The sequence below is a fragment of the Hyla sarda genome, unplaced genomic scaffold, assembly GCF_029499605.1.
Source record: "Hyla sarda isolate aHylSar1 unplaced genomic scaffold, aHylSar1.hap1 scaffold_781, whole genome shotgun sequence".
NCBI classification, from domain to species: domain Eukaryota; kingdom Metazoa; phylum Chordata; class Amphibia; order Anura; family Hylidae; genus Hyla; species Hyla sarda.
In genome coordinates, this window is record NW_026610805.1 from 145769 (window position 1) to 164735 (window position 18967).

The 18967-nt window shown below is 47.7% G+C and overlaps 1 protein-coding gene across 1 annotated transcript in view; it reads left to right on the forward strand.

Moving 5' to 3' along the window:
• Window positions 1–16084, forward strand: part of LOC130346295 (stromal interaction molecule 1-like) — a gene marked incomplete at its 3' end in the record, with an annotated part of 35444 nt that extends 19360 nt beyond the window's left edge. The window contains exon 2 of the mRNA XM_056554536.1: window positions 15954–16084. Within this exon, the coding sequence (XP_056410511.1) occupies window positions 15954–16084 (131 nt within the window). The remainder of the gene's footprint in view (window positions 1–15953) is intronic.
• Window positions 16085–18967: the final 2883 nt, after the last annotated feature.

The window sequence follows — 18967 nt, forward strand, 5'->3', positions numbered from 1 at the left end:
CCTCTGTACATGACCTGTGTACACAGAACGAGCTCTGTCTGTATCCCCTCCTCTGTACATGACCTGTGTACACAGAACGAGCTCTGTCTGTATCTCCTCTGTACGTGACCTGTGTACACAGAACAAGCTCTGTCTGTATCTCCTCTGTACGTGACCTGTGTACACAGAACGAGCTGTCTGTATCTCCTCTGTACATGACCTGTGTACACAGAACGAGCTCTGTCTGTATCTCCTCTGTACATGACCTGTGTACAAAGAACGAGCTCTGTCTGTATCTCCTCTGTACATGACCTGTGTACACAGAACAAGCTCTGTCTGTATCTCCTCTGTACATGACCTGTGTACAAAGAACGAGCTCTGTCTGTATCTCCTCTGTACATGACCTGTGTACACAGAACGAGCTATCTGTATCCCCTCATCTGTACATGACCTGTGTACACAGAACGAGCTGTCTGTATCCTCTCCTCTGTACATGACCTGTGTACACAGAACGAGCTCTGTCTGTATCTCCTCTGTACATGACCTGTGTACAAAGAACGAGCTCTGTCTGTATCTCCTCTGTACATGACCTGTGTACACAGAACGAGCTATCTGTATCCCCTCATCTGTACATGACCTGTGTACACAGAACGAGCTGTCTGTATCCTCTCCTCTGTACATGACCTGTGTACACAGAACGAGCTCTGTCTGTATCCTCTCCTCTGTACATGACTTGTGTATACAGAACGAGCTCTGTCTGTATCTCCTCTGTACATGACCTGTGTACACAGAATGAGCTCTGTCTATGTCCTCTGTACATGACCTGTGTATACAGAACGAGCTCTGTCTGTATATTCTCTGTACATGACCTGTGTACACAGAACGAGCTCTGTCTGTATCTCCTCCTCTGTACATGACCTGTGTACACAGAACGAGCTCTGTCTGTATCTCCTCCTCTGTACATGACCTGTGTACACAGAACGAGCTCTGTCTGTATCCCCTCCTCTGTACATGACCTGTGTACACAGAACGAGCTCTGTCTGTATCCCCTCCTCTGTACATGACCTGTGTACACAGAACGAGCTCTGTCTGTATCCCCTCCTCTGTACATAACCTGTGTACACAGAACGAGCTCTGTCTGTATCTCCTCCTCTGTACATGACCTGTGTACACAGAACGAGCTGTCTGTATATCCTCCTCTGTACATGACCTGTGTACACAGAACGAGCTCTATCTGTATGCCCTCCTCTGTACATGACCTGTGTACACAGAACGAGCTGTCTGTATATCCTCCTCTGTACATAACCTGTGTACACAGAACAAGCTCTGTCTGTATCTCCTCCTCCTCTCTGTTTTCTCTGGCACACCTGTATTTACTCCTCTCTTTGTTGATGCCAGGTGCTGTGCCCGCCGCCCATCATACCTCCACCTATATGATCAGCGTATCACTGATCCTGAGCTACATCCTCATATCTGTACAGTACAGGGGAGAGACTTGTAATCACAGCTCCGCCCTCTCTATGACATCACTGATATAATAATATGACATGGGATCATAGCCCCGCCCCCTGTATGACATCACTGATATATTCTAATAGTAATATAATGACATGTGATCACAGCCCCGCCTCCTGTATGACATCACTGATATAATATAATATTACTATAATGACATGTGATCACAGCCCCGCCCCCTGAATGACATCACTGATATAATATAATATTACTATAATGACATGTGATCACAGCCCCGCCCCCTGAATGACATCACTGATATAATATAATAGTAATATAATGACGTGATCAGAGCCCCGCCCCCTGTGTGACATCACTGATATAATATAATAGTAATATAATCGCATGTGATCACAGCCCCGTCTCCTGTATGACATCACTGATATAATAGTAATATAATGACATGTGATCACAGCCCCGCCCCCTGTATGAAATCACTGATATAATATAATAGTAATATAATCGCATGTGATCACAGCCCCGCCTCCTGTATGACATCACTGATATAATAGTAATATAATGACATGTGATCACAGCCCCGCCCCCTGTATGACATCACTGATATAATATAATATAGTAATATAATGACATGTGATCACAGCCCCGCCCCCTGTATGACATCACTGATATAATATAATAGTAATATAATGACATGTGATCACAGCCCCGCTCCCTGTATGACATCACTGATATAATATAATAGTAATATAATGACATGTGATCACAGCCCCACCCCCTGTATGACATCACTTATATAATATAATAGTAATATAATTACATGTGATCACAGCCCCGCTCCCTGTATGACATCACTGATATAATATAATAGTAATATAATGACATGTGATCACAGCCCCACCCCCTGTATGACATCACTTATATAATATAATAGTAATATAATTACATATGATCACAGCCCCGCCCCCTGTATGACATCACTGATATAATATAATAGTAATATAATGACATGTGATCACAGCCCTGCCTCCTGTATGACATCACTGATATAATATAATAGTAATATAATGACATGTGATCACAGCCTCGCCACCTGTGTGACATCACTGATATAATTTAATAGTAACATAATGACATGTAATCACAGCCTCGCCACCTGTATGACATCACTGATATAATAGTAATATAATGACATGTGATCACAGCCCCGCCCCCTGCATGACATCACTGATATAATATAATAGTAATATAATGACATGTGATCACAGCCCCGCCCCCTGTATGACATCACTGATATAATAGGAATATAATGACATGTGATCACAGCCCCGCCCCCTGTATGACATCACTGATATAATAGTAATATAATGACATGTGATCACAGCCCCGCCCCCTGTATGACATCACTGATATAATAGTAATATAATGACATGTGATCACAGCCCCGCCCCCTTCAGTACAGTCCTGATGTTCCTGGTATACCATGTGATGTGAGGACAGGCCGGGGTTAATGTGCGCCCTGTATCTGTGTCCTCCCTCGGAGGAGGTGACCCGGTGATGAGGAGGAGATGATCCCGGAGGATCTGGCACAGATTAGTGCAGGAGAACACCGCGTCCTCTCTAGAAGATGAGACTTTACACAGCATTTCTCTGAGCAGGGGATGGGGACGCCTGCAGAGGTCATGTGTCACCCCCCTGTCCCAGGATCCTGAATGGATCCAAACACCGGATTATATTTCACAAAGACTGCACAAATATAAGAAAGGGTAGATACGGGCGATGCTGGTACCTGCAAGGGGGGAGGGGGGGGGGGTTCACCTCCAGAGGTGCACTCACTATTCTGCTGTTACATCATGTCTCATCACCCAGAGCTGCACTCGCTATTCTGCTGTTACATCATGTCTTATCCTCCGGAGCTGCACTCACTATTCTGCTGTTACATCATGTCTCATCACCCAGAGCTGCACTCACTATTCTGCTGTTACATCATGTCTTATCCTCCGGAGCTGCACTCACTATTCTACTGTTACATCATGTCTCATCACCCAGAGCTGCACTCGCTATTCTGCTGTTACATTATGTCTTATCCTCCAGAGCTGCACTCACTATTCTGCTGTTACATCATGTCTTATCCTCCGGAGCTGCACTCACTATTCTGCTGTTACATCATGTCTTATCCTCCAGAGCTGCACTCACTATTCTGCTGTTACATCATGTCTTATCCTCCGGAGCTGCACTCACTATTCTGCTGTTACATCATGTCTCATCACCCAGAGCTGCACTCACTATTCTGCTGTTAAATCATGTCTTATCCTCCGGAGCTGCACACACTATTCTGCTGTTACATTATGTCTTATCCTCCAGAGCTGCACTCACTATTCTGCTGTTACATCATGTCTTATCCTCCAGAGCCGCACTCACTATTCTGCTGTTACATCATGTCTTATCCTGCAGAGGTGCACTCACTTTTCTGCTGTTATATCATGTCTTATCCTCCAGAGCCGCACTCACTATTCTGCTGTTACATCATGTCTTATCCTCCAGAGCCGCACTCACTATTCTGCTGTTACATCATGTCTTATCCTCCAGAGCCGCACTCACTATTCTGCTGTTACATCATGTCTTATCCTGCAGAGGTGCACTCACTTTTCTGCTGTTATATCATGTCTTATCCTCCAGAGCCGCACTCACTATTCTGCTGTTACATCATGTCTTATCCTCCAGAGCCGCACTCACTATTCTGCTGTTACATCATGTCTTATCCTCCAGAGCCGCACTCACTATTCTGCTGTTACATCATGTCTTATCCTCCAGAGCCGCACTCACTATTCTGCTGTTACATCATGTCTTATCCTCCAGAGCTGCACTCACTATTCTGCTGTTACATCATGTCTTATCCTCCAGGTGCACTCACTATTCTGCTGTTACATCATGTCTTATCCTCCAGAGCCGCACTCACTATTCTGCTGTTACATCATGTCTTATCCTCCAGGTGCGCTCACTATTCTGAATGCAGTCTGTTGCTCTCTGTGATCAGCCATGTTGGGCAGGCTTGGCCGCCCCCCTGTGTCAGTGTTATGCTCCTGGTATAGCCGGACCTGGGCTGATCTGGACGGTGTTGGGGGAGGGGAGCGGCGGTGCAGTGGTCTGACCGGTTTGGTGACAGAAGTTACTGTGATTGTTGTGATAACGGATGAGGAGACTCCGCCCTCTACTGGGCACTGTCCCTCTAATACTGGGGGCTGTATAAGGTGTCGGTCCTCGCTGTAGTCCTGACATTCTTTACCCTGGAGATGGGGGCGGTGCAGTAAGTGGTCCGTGTCCTGTACCGTGCGCTCACCACTTCCTCTTCTATTTCCTGCTGCACCTGGAGGCGCTGTGGGCGGGGCTGTGTACACTGTACGGTATATATCTGTGGCTCCCTCCAAATATTGTAACCTTTATTATTAATGGTAAAAGAGGCAATAGCGCCTCACTGTGAGTGTATGGGGATATATGAGGAGCGCCTCACTGTGAGTGTATGGGGATATATGAGGAGCGCCTCACTGTGCGTGTATGGGGAACATATAAGAGGAGCGCCTCACTGTGCGTGTATGGGGATGTAGAAGAGGAGCGCCTCACTGGGAGTGTATGGGGATATATGAGGAGCGCCTCACTGTGAGTGTATGGGGATATATGAGGAGCGCCTCACTGTGAGTGTATGGGGATATATAAGAGGAGCGCCTCACTGTGAGTGTATGGGGATATATAAGAGGAGCGCCTCACTGTGAGTGTATGGGGATATATAAGAGGAGCGCCTCACTGTGAGTGTATGGGGATATATAAGAGGAGTGCCTCACTGTGAGTGTATGGGGATATATAAGAGGAGCGCCTCACTGAGTGTATGGGGATAAATAAGAGGAGCGCCTCACTGAGTGTATGGGGAACATATAAGAGGAGCGCCTCACTGTGAGTGTATGGGGATATATAAGAGGAGCGCCTCACTGTGAGTGTATGGGGATATATAAGAGGAGCGCCTCACTGTGCGTGTATGGGGATATATAAGAGGAGCGCCTCACTGTGCGTGTATGGGGATATATAAGAGGAGCGCATCACTGTGAGTGTATGGGGATATATGAGGAGCGCCTCACTGTGAGTGTATGGGGATATATAAGAGGAGCGCCTCACTGTGAGTGTATGGGGATGTATAAGAGGAGCGCCTCACTGTGAGTGTATGGGGATATATAAGAGGAGTGCCTCACTGTGAGTGTATGGGGAACATATAAGAGGAGCGCCTCACTGTGAGTGTATGGGGATATATAAGAGGAGCGCCTCACTGTGAGTGTATGGGGAACATATAAGAGGAGCGCCTCACTGTGAGTGTATGGGGATGTATAAGAGGAGCGCCTCACTGTGAGTGTATGGGGATATATAAGAGGAGCGCCTCACTGTGAGTGTATGGGGAACATATAAGAGAAGTGCCTTACTGTGAGTGTATGGGGATATATAAGAGGAGCACCTCACTGTGAGTGTATGGGGATATATAAGAGGAGCGCCTCACTGTGAGTGTATGGGGAACATATAAGAGGAGCACCTCACTGTGAGTGTATGGGGATATATAAGAGGAGCGCCTCACTGTGAGTGTATGGGGAACATATAAGAGGAGCGCCTCACTGTGAGTGTATGGGGATGTATAAGGGGAGTGCCTCACTGTGAGTGTATGGGAATGTATAAGAGGAGCGCCTCACTGTGAGTGTATGGGGATGTAGAAGAGGAGCGCCTCACTGTGAGTGTATGGGGATATATAAGAGGAGCGCCTCACTGTGAGTGTATGGGGAACATATAAGAGGAGCGCCTCACTGTGAGTGTATGGGGAGCATATAAGAGGAGCGCCTCACTGTGAGTGTATGGGGATGTATAAGGGGAGTGCCTCACTGTGAGTGTATGGGGATGTATAAGAGGAGCGCCTCACTGTGAGTGTATGGGGCTGTATAAGAGGAGCGCTTCACTGTGAGTGTATGGGGAACATATGAGAGGAGCGTCTCACTGTGAGTGTATGGGGATGTATAAGGGGAGTGCCTCACTGTGAGTGTATGGGAATGTATAAGAGGAGCGCCTCACTGTGAGTGTATGGGGATGTAGAAGAGGAGCGCCTCACTGTGAGTGTATGGGGATATATAAGAGGAGCGCCTCACTGTGAGTGTATGGGGATATATAAGAGGAGCGCCTCACTGTGAGTGTATGGGGAACATATAAGAGGAGCGCCTCACTGTGAGTGTATGGGGAGCATATAAGAGGAGCGCCTCACTGTGAGTGTATGGGGATGTATAAGGGGAGTGCCTCACTGTGAGTGTATGGGGATGTATAAGGGGAGTGCCTCACTGTGAGTGTATGGGGATGTATAAGAGGAGCGCCTCACTGTGAGTGTATGGGGATGTATAAGGGGAGTGCCTCACTGTGAGTGTATGGGGATGTATAAGAGGAGCGCCTCACTGTGAGTGTATGGGGATGTATAAGAGGAGCGCCTCACTGTGAGTGTATGGGGAACGTATAAGAGGAGCGCCTCACTGTGAGTGTATGGGGAACATATAAGAGAAGTGCCTCACTGTGAGTGTATGGGGAACATATAAGAGGAGTGCCTCACTGTGAGTGTATGGGGATATATAAGAGGAGCGCCTCACTGTGAGTGTATGGGGATATATAAGAGGAGCGCCTCACTGTGAGAGTATGGGGATATATAAGAGGAGCGCCTCACTGTGAGAGTATGGGGATATATAAGAGGAGCGCATCACTGTGAGTGTATGGGGAACTTATAAGAGGAGCGCCTCACTGTGAGTGTATGGGGATATATAAGAGGAGCGCCTCACTGTGAGTGTATGGGGCTGTATAAGAGGAGCGCTTCACTGTGAGTGTATGGGGAACATATGAGAGGAGCGTCTCACTGTGAGTGTATGGGGATGTATAAGGGGAGTGCCTCACTGTGAGTGTATGGGAATGTATAAGAGGAGCGCCTCACTGTGAGTGTATGGGGATGTAGAAGAGGAGCGCCTCACTGTTAGTGTATGGGGATATATAAGAGGAGCGCCTCACTGTGAGTGTATGGGGAACATATAAGAGGAGCGCCTCACTGTGAGTGTATGGGGAGCATATAAGAGGAGCGCCTCACTGTGAGTGTATGGGGATGTATAAGGGGAGTGCCTCACTGTGAGTGTATGGGGATGTATAAGAGGAGCGCCTCACTGTGAGTGTATGGGGAACGTATAAGAGGAGCGCCTCACTGTGAGTGTATGGGGAACATATAAGAGAAGTGCCTCACTGTGAGTGTATGGGGAACATATAAGAGGAGTGCCTCACTGTGAGTGTATGGGGATATATAAGAGGAGCGCCTCACTGTGAGTGTATGGGGATATATAAGAGGAGCGCCTCACTGTGAGAGTATGGGAATATATAAGAGGAGCGCATCACTGTGAGTGTATGGGGAACTTATAAGAGGAGCGCCTCACTGTGAGTGTATGGGGATATATAAGAGGAGCGCCTCACTGTGAGTGTATGGGGATGTATAAGAGGAGCGCCTCACTGTGAGTGTATGGGGAACATATAAGAGGAGCGCCTCACTGTGAGTGTATGGGGAACGTATAAGAGGAGCGCCTCACTGTGAGTGTAGGGGGATATATAAGAGGAGCGCCTCACTGTGAGTGTATGGGGAACATATAAGAGGAGCGCCTCACTGTGAGTGTACGGGGGAACGTATAAGAGGAGCGCCTCACTGTGAGTGTATGGGGAACGTATAAGAGGAGCGCCTCACTGTGAGTGTATGGGGAACGTATAAGAGGAGCGCCTCACTGTGAGTGTATGGGGAACTTATAAGAGGAGCGCCTCACTGTGAGTGTATGGGGATATATAAGAGGAGCGCCTCACTGTGAGTGTATGGGGAACATATAAGAGGAGCGCCTCACTGTGAGTGTATGGGGATGTATAAGAGCAGCGCCTCACTGTGAGTGTATGGGGAACATATAAGAGGAGCGTCTCACTGTGAGTGTATGGGGATGTATAAGAGGAGCGCCTCACTGTGAGTGTATGGGGATGTGTAAGGGGAGTGCCTCACTGTGAGTGTATGGGGATGTATAAGAGGAGCGCCTCACTGTGAGTGTATGGGGAACATATAAGAGGAGCGCCTCACTGAGTGTATGGGGAACATATAAGAGGAGCGCCTCACTGTGAGTGTATGAGGATGTATAAGAGGAGCGCCTCACTGTGAGTGTATGGGGAACATATAAGAGGAGCGCCTCACTGTGAGTGTATGGGGAACATATAAGAGAAGCGCCTCACTGTGAGTGTATGGGGAACATATAAGAGGAGTGCCTCACTGTGAGTGTATGGGGATATATAAGAGGAGCGCCTCACTGTGAGAGTATGGGGATATATAAGAGGAGCGCCTCACTGTGAGAGTATGGGGATATATAAGAGGAGCGCCTCACTGTGAGAGTATGGGGATATATAAGAGGAGCGCATCACTGTGAGTGTATGGGGAACTTATAAGAGGAGCGCCTCACTGTGAGTGTATGGGGATATATAAGAGGAGCGCCTCACTGTGAGAGTATGGGGATATATAAGAGGAGCGCCTCACTGTGAGTGTATGGGGAACGTATAAGAGGAGCGCCTCACTGTGAGAGTATGGGGATATATAAGAGGAGCGCCTCACTGTGAGAGTATGGGGATATATAAGAGGAGCGCCTCACTGTGAGAGTATGGGGATATATAAGAGGAGTGCCTCACTGTGAGTGTATGGGGATGTATAAGAGGAGCGCCTCACTGTGAGTGTATGGGGAACATATAAGAGGAGCGCCTCACTGTGAGTGTATGGGGAACGTATAAGAAGAGCGCCTCACTGTGAGTGTATGGGGAACGTATAAGAGGAGCGCCTCACTGTGAGTGTATGGGGAACTTATAAGAGGAGCGCCTCACTGTGAGTGTATGGGGATATATAAGAGGAGCGCCTCACTGTGAGTGTATGGGGAACATATAAGAGGAGCGCCTCACTGTGAGTGTATGGGGAACGTATAAGAGGAGCGCCTCACTGTGAGTGTATGGGGAACATATAAGAGGAGCGCCTCACTGTGAATGTATGGGGAACGTATAAGAGGAGCGCCTCACTGTGAGTGTATGGGGATATATAAGAGGAGCACCTCACTGTGAGTGTATGGGGAACATATAAGAGGAGCGCCTCACTGTGAGTGTATGGGGATATATAAGAGGAGCGCCTCACTGTGAGTGTATGGGGATATATAAGAGGAGCGCCTCACTGTGAGTGTATGGGGATATATAAGAGGAGCGCCTCACTGTGAGTGTATGGGGAACATATAAGAGGAGCGCCTCACTGTGAGTGTATGGGGATGTATAAGAGGAGCGCCTCACTGTGAGTGTATGGGGAACATATAAGAGGAGCGCCTCACTGTGAGTGTATGGGGAACGTATAAGAAGAGCGCCTCACTGTGAGTGTATGGGGAACGTATAAGAGGAGCGCCTCACTGTGAGTGTATGGGGAACTTATAAGAGGAGCGCCTCACTGTGAGTGTATGGGGATATATAAGAGGAGCGCCTCACTGTGAGTGTATGGGGAACATATAAGAGGAGCGCCTCACTGTGAGTGTATGGGGAACGTATAAGAGGGGCGCCTCACTGTGAGTGTATGGGGAACATATAAGAGGAGCGCCTCACTGTGAATGTATGGGGAACGTATAAGAGGAGCGCCTCACTGTGAGTGTATGGGGATATATAAGAGGAGCGCCTCACTGTGAGTGTATGGGGAACATATAAGAGGAGCGCCTCACTGTGAGTGTATGGGGATATATAAGAGGAGCGCCTCACTGTGAGTGTATGGGGATATATAAGAGGAGCGCCTCACTGTGAGTGTATGGGGATATATAAGAGGAGCGCCTCCACTGAGTGTATGGGGATATATAAGAGGAGCGCCTCACTGTGAGTGTATGGGGAACATATAAGAGGAGCGCCTCACTGTGAGTGTATGGGGAACGTATAAGAGGAGCGCCTCACTGTGAGTGTATGGGGAACGTATAAGAGGAGCGCCTCACTGTGAGTGTATGGGGAACGTATAAGAGGAGCGCCTCACTGTGAGTGTATGGGGATGTATAAGAGGAGCGCCTCACTGTGAGTGTATGGGGAACTTATAAGAGGAGCGCCTCACTGTGAGTGTATGGGGATATATAAGAGGAGCGCCTCACTGTGAGTGTATGGGGAACACATAAGAGGAGCGCCTCACTGTGAGTGTATGGGGAACATATAAGAGGAGCGCCTCACTGTGAGTGTATCGGGAACGTATAAGAGGAGCGCCTCACTGTGAGTGTATGGGGAACATATAAGAGGAGCGCCTCACTGTGAGTGTATGGGGAACATATAAGAGGAGCGCCTCACTGTGAGTGTATGGGGAACATATAAGAGGAGCGCCTCACTATGAGTGTACGGGGAATGTGTAAGTGGAGTAGTGGTGGTGATTGTGGTCAGGGTTGGTGATGATGGTGATTGTGGTCAGGGTTGGTGATGATGGTGATTGTGGTCAGGGTTGGTGATGATGGTGATTGTGGTCAGTGTTGGTGATGATGGTGGAGATTGTGGTCAGTGTTGGTGATGATAATGGTGATTGTGGTCAGTGTTGATGATGGTGATTGTGGTGAGTGTTGGTGATGATGATGGTGATTGTGGTCAGTGTTGGTGATGATTGTGGTCAGTGTTGGTGATGATGGTGGTGATTGTGGTCAGTGTTGGTGATGATGGTGGTGATTGTGGTCAGTGTTGGTGATGATGATGGTGATTGTGGTCAGTGTTGGTGATGATGATGGTGATTGTGGTCAGTGTTGGTGATGATTGTGGTCAGTGTTGATGATGGTGATTGTGGTCAGTGTTGGTGATGATGATGATGGTGATTGTGATTAGTGTTGGTGATGGTGATTGTGGTCAGTGTTGGTGTTGATGATGGTGATTGTGGTGAGTGTTGGTGATGATGATGGTGATTGTGGTCAGTGTTGGTGATGATGATGGTGATTGTGGTCAGTGTTGGTGATGATGATGGTGATTGTGGTCAGTGTTGGTGATGATGATGGTGATTGTGGTCAGTGTTGGTGATGATGGTGATTGTGGTCAGTGTTGGTGATGATGATGGTGATTGTGGTCAGTGTTGGTGATGATGATGGTGATTGTGGTCAGTGTTGGTGATGATGGTGATTGTGGTCAGTGTTGGTGATGATGGTGATTGTGGTCAGTGTTGGTGATGATGGTGATTGTGATTAGTGTTGGTGATGGTGATTGTGGTCAGTGTTGGTTATGATGATGGTGATTGTGGTCAGTGTTGGTGATGATGGTGGTGATTGTGGTCAGTGTTGGTGATGATGATGGTGATTGTGGTCAGTGTTGGTTATGATGATGGTGATTGTGGTCAGTGTTGATGATGGTGATTGTGGTCAGTGTTGGTGATGATGATGGTGATTGTGGTCAGTGTTGGTGATGATGGTGGTGATTGTGGTCAGTGTTGGTGATGATGATGGTGATTGTGGTCAGTGTTGGTGATGATTGTGGTCAGTGTTGATGATGGTGATTGTGGTCAGTGTTGGTGGTGGTGATTGTGGTCAGTGTTGATGATGGTGATTGTGGTCAGTGTTGGTGATGATGATGGTGATTGTGGTCAGTGTTGATGATGGTGATTGTGGTCAGTGTTGGTGGTGGTGATTGTGGTCAGTGTTGATGATGGTGATTGTGGTCAGTGTTGGTGATGACGATGGTGATTGTGGTCAGTGATGATGGTGATTGTGGTCAGTGTTGGTGATGATGGTGGAGATTGTGGTCAGTGTTGGTGATGATAATGGTGATTGTGGTCAGTGTTGATGGTGATTGTGGTCAGTGTTGATGATGGTGATTGTGGTGAGTGTTGGTGATGATGATGGTGATTGTGGTGAGTGTTGATGATGATGGTGATTGTGGTCAGTGTTGGTGATGATGTTGATTGTGGTCAGTGTTGGTGATGATGGTGATTGTGGTCAGTGTTGGTGATGATGATGATGGTGATTGTGGTCAGTGTTGGTGATGATGATGGTGATTGTGGTCAGTGTTGGTGATGATTGTGGTCAGTGTTGGTGATGATGGTGGTGATTGTGGTCAGTGTTGGTGATGATGATGGTGATTGTGGTCAGTGTTGGTGATGGTGATTGTGGTCAGTGTTGGTGATGATAATGGTGATTGTGGTCAGTGTTGATGATGGTGATTGTGGTGAGTGTTGGTGATGATGATGGTGATTGTGGTCAGTGTTGGTGATGATTGTGGTCAGTGTTGATGATGGTGATTGTGGTCAGTGTTGGTGGTGGTGATTGTGGTCAGTGTTGGTGATGATGGTGGTGATTGTGGTCAGTGTTGGTGATGATGATGGTGATTGTGGTCAGTGTTGGTGATGATTGTGGTCAGTGTTGATGATGGTGATTGTGGTCAGTGTTGGTGGTGGTGATTGTGGTCAGTGTTGGTGATGATTGTGGTCAGTGTTGATGATGGTGATTGTGGTCAGTGTTGATGATGGTGATTGTGGTCAGTGTTGGTGTTGATGATGGTGATTGTGGTCAGTGTTGGTGATGATGATGGTGATTGTGGTCAGTGTTGGTGATGATGGTGGTGATTGTGGTCAGTGTTGGTGATGATGATGGTGATTGTGGTCAGTGTTGGTGATGATTGTGGTCAGTGTTGATGATGGTGATTGTGGTCAGTGTTGGTGGTGGTGATTGTGGTCAGTGTTGATGATGGTGATTGTGGTCAGTGTTGGTGATGATGATGGTGATTGTGGTCAGTGTTGGTGGTGGTGATTGTGGTCAGTGTTGGTGGTGATGATGGTGATTGTGGTCAGTGTTGGTGGTGATGATGGTGATTGTGGTCAGTGTTGGTGATGATGATGGTGATTGTGGTCAGTGTTGGTGATGACTATGGTGATTGTGGTCAGTGTTGGTGATGATGGTGGAGATTGTGGTCAGTGTTGGTGATGATAATGGTGATTGTGGTCAGTGTTGATGGTGATTGTGGTCAGTGTTGATGATGGTGATTGTGGTGAGTGTTGGTGATGATGATGGTGATTGTGGTGAGTGTTGATGATGATGGTGATTGTGGTCAGTGTTGGTGATGATGGTGATTGTGGTCAGTGTTGGTGATGATGGTGATTGTTGTCAGTGTTGGTGATGATGATGATGGTGATTGTGGTCAGTGTTGGTTATGATGATGGTGATTGTGGTCAGTGTTGGTTATGATGATGGTGATTGTGGTCAGTGTTGGTGATGATGGTGGTGATTGTGGTCAGTGTTGGTGATGATGATGGTGATTGTGGTCAGTGTTGGTGATGGTGATTGTGGTCAGTGTTGGTGATGATAATGGTGATTGTGGTCAGTGTTGATGATGGTGATTGTGGTGAGTGTTGGTGATGATGATGGTGATTGTGGTCAGTGTTGGTGATGATTGTGGTCAGTGTTGGTGATGATGATGGTGATTGTGGTCAGTGTTGGTGATGATTGTGGTCAGTGTTGATGATGGTGATTGTGGTCAGTGTTGGTGGTGGTGATTGTGGTCAGTGTTGATGATGGTGATTGTGGTCAGTGTTGGTGATGATGATGGTGATTGTGGTCAGTGTTGGTGATGATGGTGGAGATTGTGGTCAGTGTTGGTGGTGGTGATTGTGGTGAGTGTTGGTGATGATGATGGTGATTGTGGTGAGTGTTGGTGATGATGGTGGTCAGTGTTGGTGATGATTGTGGTCAGTGTTGATGATGGTGATTGTGGTCAGTGTTGGTGATGATGATGGTGATTGTGGTCAGTGATGATGATGGTGATTGTGGTGAGTGTTGATGATGGTGATTGTGGTGAGTGTTGGTGATGATGATGGTGATTGTGGTCAGTGTTGATGATGGTGATTGTGGTGAGTGTTGGTGATGATGATGGTGATTGTGGTCAGTGTTGGTGATTGTGGTCAGTGTTGATGATGGTGATTGTGGTCAGTGTTGATGATGGTGATTGTGGTCAGTGTTGGTGATGATGGTGGTGATTGTGGTCAGTGTTGGTGATGATGGTGATTGTGGTCAGTGTTGGTGATGATGATGGTGATTGTGGTCAGTGTTGGTGGTGGTGATTGTGGTCAGTGTTGATGATGGTGATTGTGGTCAGTGTTGGTGATGATGGTGGTGATTGTGGTCAGTGTTGGTGATGATGGTGATTGTGGTCAGTGTTGGTGATGATGATGGTGATTGTGGTCAGTGTTGGTGATGGTGATTGTGGTCAGTGTTGATGATGGTGATTGTGGTCAGTGTTGGTGATGATGGTGGTGATTGTGGTCAGTGTTGGTGATGATGGTGGTGATTGTGGTCAGTGTTGGTGATGATGATGGTGATTGTGGTCAGTGTTGGTGGTGATGATGGTGATTGTGGTGAGTGTTGGTGGTGATGATGGTGATTGTGGTCAGTGTTGGTGATGATTGTGGTCAGTGTTGATGATGGTGATTGTGGTCAGTGTTGGTGATGATGATGGTGATTGTGGTCAGTGTTGGTGATGATGATGGTGATTGTGGTCAGTGTTGGTGATGATGATGGTGATTGTGGTCAGTGTTGGTGGTGATGATGGTGATTGTGGTCAGTGTTGGTGATGATGGTGGTGATTGTGGTCAGTGTTGGTGATGATGGTGGTGATTGTGGTCCGTGTTGGTGATGATGGTGGTGATTGTGGTCAGTGTTGGTGATGATGGTGGTCAGTGTTGATGATGGTGATTGTGGTCAGTGTTGGTGATGATGATTGTGGTCAGTGTTGGTGGGGATTGTGGTCAGTGTTGGTGGGGATTGTGGTCAGTGTTGGTGATGGTGGGGATTGTGGTCAGTGTTGGTGGGGATTGTGGTCAGTGTTGGTGGGGATTGTGGTCAGTGTTGGTGATGGTGGGGATTGTGGTCAGTGTTGGTGGGGATTGTGGTCAGTGTTGGTGGGGATTGTGGTCAGTGTTGGTGGGGATTGTGGTCAGTGTTGGTGGGGATTGTGGTCAGTGTTGGTGGGGATTGTGGTCAGTGTTGGTGGGGATTGTGGTCAGTGTTGGTGGGGATTGTGGTCAGTGTTGGTGATGGTGGGGATTGTGGTCAGTGTTGGTGATGGTGGGGATTGTGGTCAGTGTTGGTGATGATGGGGATTGTGGTCAGTGTTGGTGATGATGGGGATTGTGGTCAGTGTTGGTGATGATGGGGATTGTGGTCAGTGTTGGTGGGGATTGTGGTCAGTGTTGGTGGGGATTGTGGTCAGTGTTGGTGGGGATTGTGGTCAGTGTTGGTGGGGATTGTGGTCAGTGTTGGTGATGATGGGGATTGTGGTCAGTGTTGGTGATGATGGGGATTGTGGTCAGTGTTGGTGGGGATTGTGGTCAGTGTTGGTGGGGATTGTGGTCAGTGTTGGTGATGATGGGGATTGTGGTCAGTGTTGCTTTCTCCTCACGGTTCCCCTTTATCTTGCAGAGTTCTGCCGTATTGACCCGCTCCTGTGTCACAATGCGGAGGAGCTGCTGAGCTTCGAGGCCGTGGTCAATATCCACAAACAGATGGACGATGACGCCAATGGGAACGTGGATGTGGAGGAGAGCGACGAGGTGAGTGCTGACTCCCCTGCAGCTTTGGATGTGATTGGAGTATAAGGATATATGTGAGGTGACGCTCAGTGCTGACTCCTCTCTGCAGCTTTGGATGTGATTGGAGTATAAGGATATATGTGAGGTGGCACTCAGTGCTGACTCCCCTGCAGCTTTGGATGTGATTGGAGTATAAGGATATATGTGAGGTGACGCTCAGTGCTGACTCCCCTGCAGCTTTGGATGGGACTGGAGTATAAGGATATATGTGAGGTGACGTTCAGTGCTGACTCCCCTGCAGCTTTGGATGTGATTGGAGTATAAGGATATATGTGAGGTAACGCTCAGTGCTGACTCCTCTCTGCAGCTTTGGATGTGATTGGAGTATAAGGATATATGTGAGGTGGCACTCAGTGCTGACTCCCCTGCAGCTTTGGATGTGATTGGAGTATAAGGATATATGTGAGGTGACGCTCAGTGCTGACTCCCCTGCAGCTTTGGATGGGACTGGAGTATAAGGATATATGTGAGGTGACGTTCAGTGCTGACTCCTCTCTGCAGCTTTGGATGTGATTGGAGTATAAGGATATATGTGAGGTGACGCTCAGTGCTGACTCCTCTCTGCAGCTTTGGATGTGATTGGAGTATAAGGATATGTGTGAGGTGACGCTCAGTGCTGACTCCTCTCTGCAGCTTTGGATGTGATTGGAGTATAAGGATATATGTGAGGTGACGCTCAGTGCTTACTCCTCTCTGCAGCTTTGGATGTGATTGGAGTAGAAGGATATTATATGTGAGGTGACGCTCAGTGCTGACTCCTCTCTGCAGCTTTGGATGTGATTGGAGTATAAGGATGTATGTGAGGTGACACTCAGTGCTGACTTCTCTCTGCAGCTTTGGATGTGATTGGAGTATAAGGATATATGTGAGGTGACGCTCAGTGCTGACTCCTCTCTGCAGATTTGGATGGGACTGGAGTATAAGGATATATGTGAGGTGACTCTGACTCAGTGCTGACTCCTCTCTGCAGCTTTGGATGTGATTGGAGTATAAGGATATATGTGAGGTGACTCTGACTCAGTGCTGACTCCTCTCTGCAGCTTTGGATGTGATTGGAGTATAAGGATGTATGTGAGGTGACGCTCAGTGCTGACTCCTCTCTGCAGCTTTGGATGTGATTGGAGTATAAGGATATATGTGAGGTGACGCTCAGTGCTGACTCCTCTCTGCAGCTTTGGATGTGATTGGAGTATAAGGATATATGTGAGGTGACGCTCAGTGCTGACTCCTCTCTGCAGCTTTGGATGTGATTGGAGTATAAGGATGTATGTGAGGTGACGCTCAGTGCTGACTCCTCTCTGCAGCTTTGGATGTGATTGGAGTATAAGGATATATGTGAGGTGACGCTCAGTGCTGACTCCTCTCTGCAGCTTTGGATGTGACTGGAGTATAAGGATATATGTGAGGTGACGCTCAGTGCTGACTCCTCTCTGCAGCTTTGGATGTGATTGGAGTATAAGGATGTATGTGAGGTGACGCTCAGCGCTGACTCCTCTCTGCAGCTTTGGATGTGATTGGAGTATAAGGATGTATGTGAGGTGACGCTCAGTGCTGACTCCTCTCTGCAGCTTTGGATGTGATTGGAGTATAAGGATGTATGTGAGGTGACGCTCAGTGCTGACTCCTCTCTGCAGCTTTGGATGTGATTGGAGTATAAGGATATATGTGAGGTGACGCTCAGTGCTGACTCCTCTCTGCAGCTTTGGATGTGATTGGAGTATAAGGATATATGTGAGGTGACGCTCAGTGCTGACTCCTCTCTGCAGCTTTGGATGTGATTGGAGTATAAGGATATATGTGAGGTGACGCTCAGTGCTGACTCCTCTCTGCAGCTTTGGATGTGATTGGAGTATAAGGATATATGTGAGGTGACGCTCAGTGCTGACTCCTCTCTGCAGCTTTGGATGTGATTGGAGTATAAGGATATATGTGAGGTGACTCTCAGTGCTGACTCCTCTCTGCAGCTTTGGATGTGATTGGAGTATAAGGATATATGTGAGGTGACGCTCAGTGCTGACTCCTCTCTGCAGCTTTGGATGTGATTGGAGTATAAGGATATATGTGAGGTGACGCTCAGTGCTGACTCCTCTCTGCAGCTTTGGATGTGATTGGAGTATAAGGATATATGTGAGGTGACGCTCAGTGCTGACTCCTCTCTGCAGCTTTGGATGTGATTGGAGAATAAGGATATATGTGAGGTGACGCTCAGTGCTGACTCCTCTCTGCAGCTTTGGATGTGATTGGAGTATAAGGATATGTGAGGTGACGCTCAGTGCTGACTCCTCTCTGCAGCTTTGGATGTGATTGGAGTATAAGGATGTATGTGAGGTGACGCTCATTGCTGACTCCTCTCTGCAGCTTTGGATGTGATTGGAGTATAAGGATATATGTGAGGTGACGCTCAGTGCTGACTCCTCTCTGCAGCTTTGGATGTGATTGGAGTATAAGGATATATGTGAGGTGACGCTCAGTGCTGACTCCTCTCTGCAGCTTTGGATGTGATTGGAGTATAAGGATGTATGTGAGGTGACGCTCAGTGCTGACTCCTCTCTGCAGCTTTGGATGTGATTGGAGTATAAGGATGTATGTGAGGTGACGCTCAGTGCTGACTCCTCTCTGCAGCTTTGGATGTGATTGGAGTATAAGGATATATGTGAGGTGACGCTCAGTGCTGACTCCTCTCTGCAGCTTTGGATGTGATTGGAGTATAAGGATATATGTGAGGTGACGCTCAGTGCTGACTCCTCTCTGCAGCTTTGGATGTGATTGGAGTATAAGGATATATGTGAGGTGACGCTCAGCGCTGACTCCTCTCTGCAGCTTTGGATGTGATTGGAGTATAAG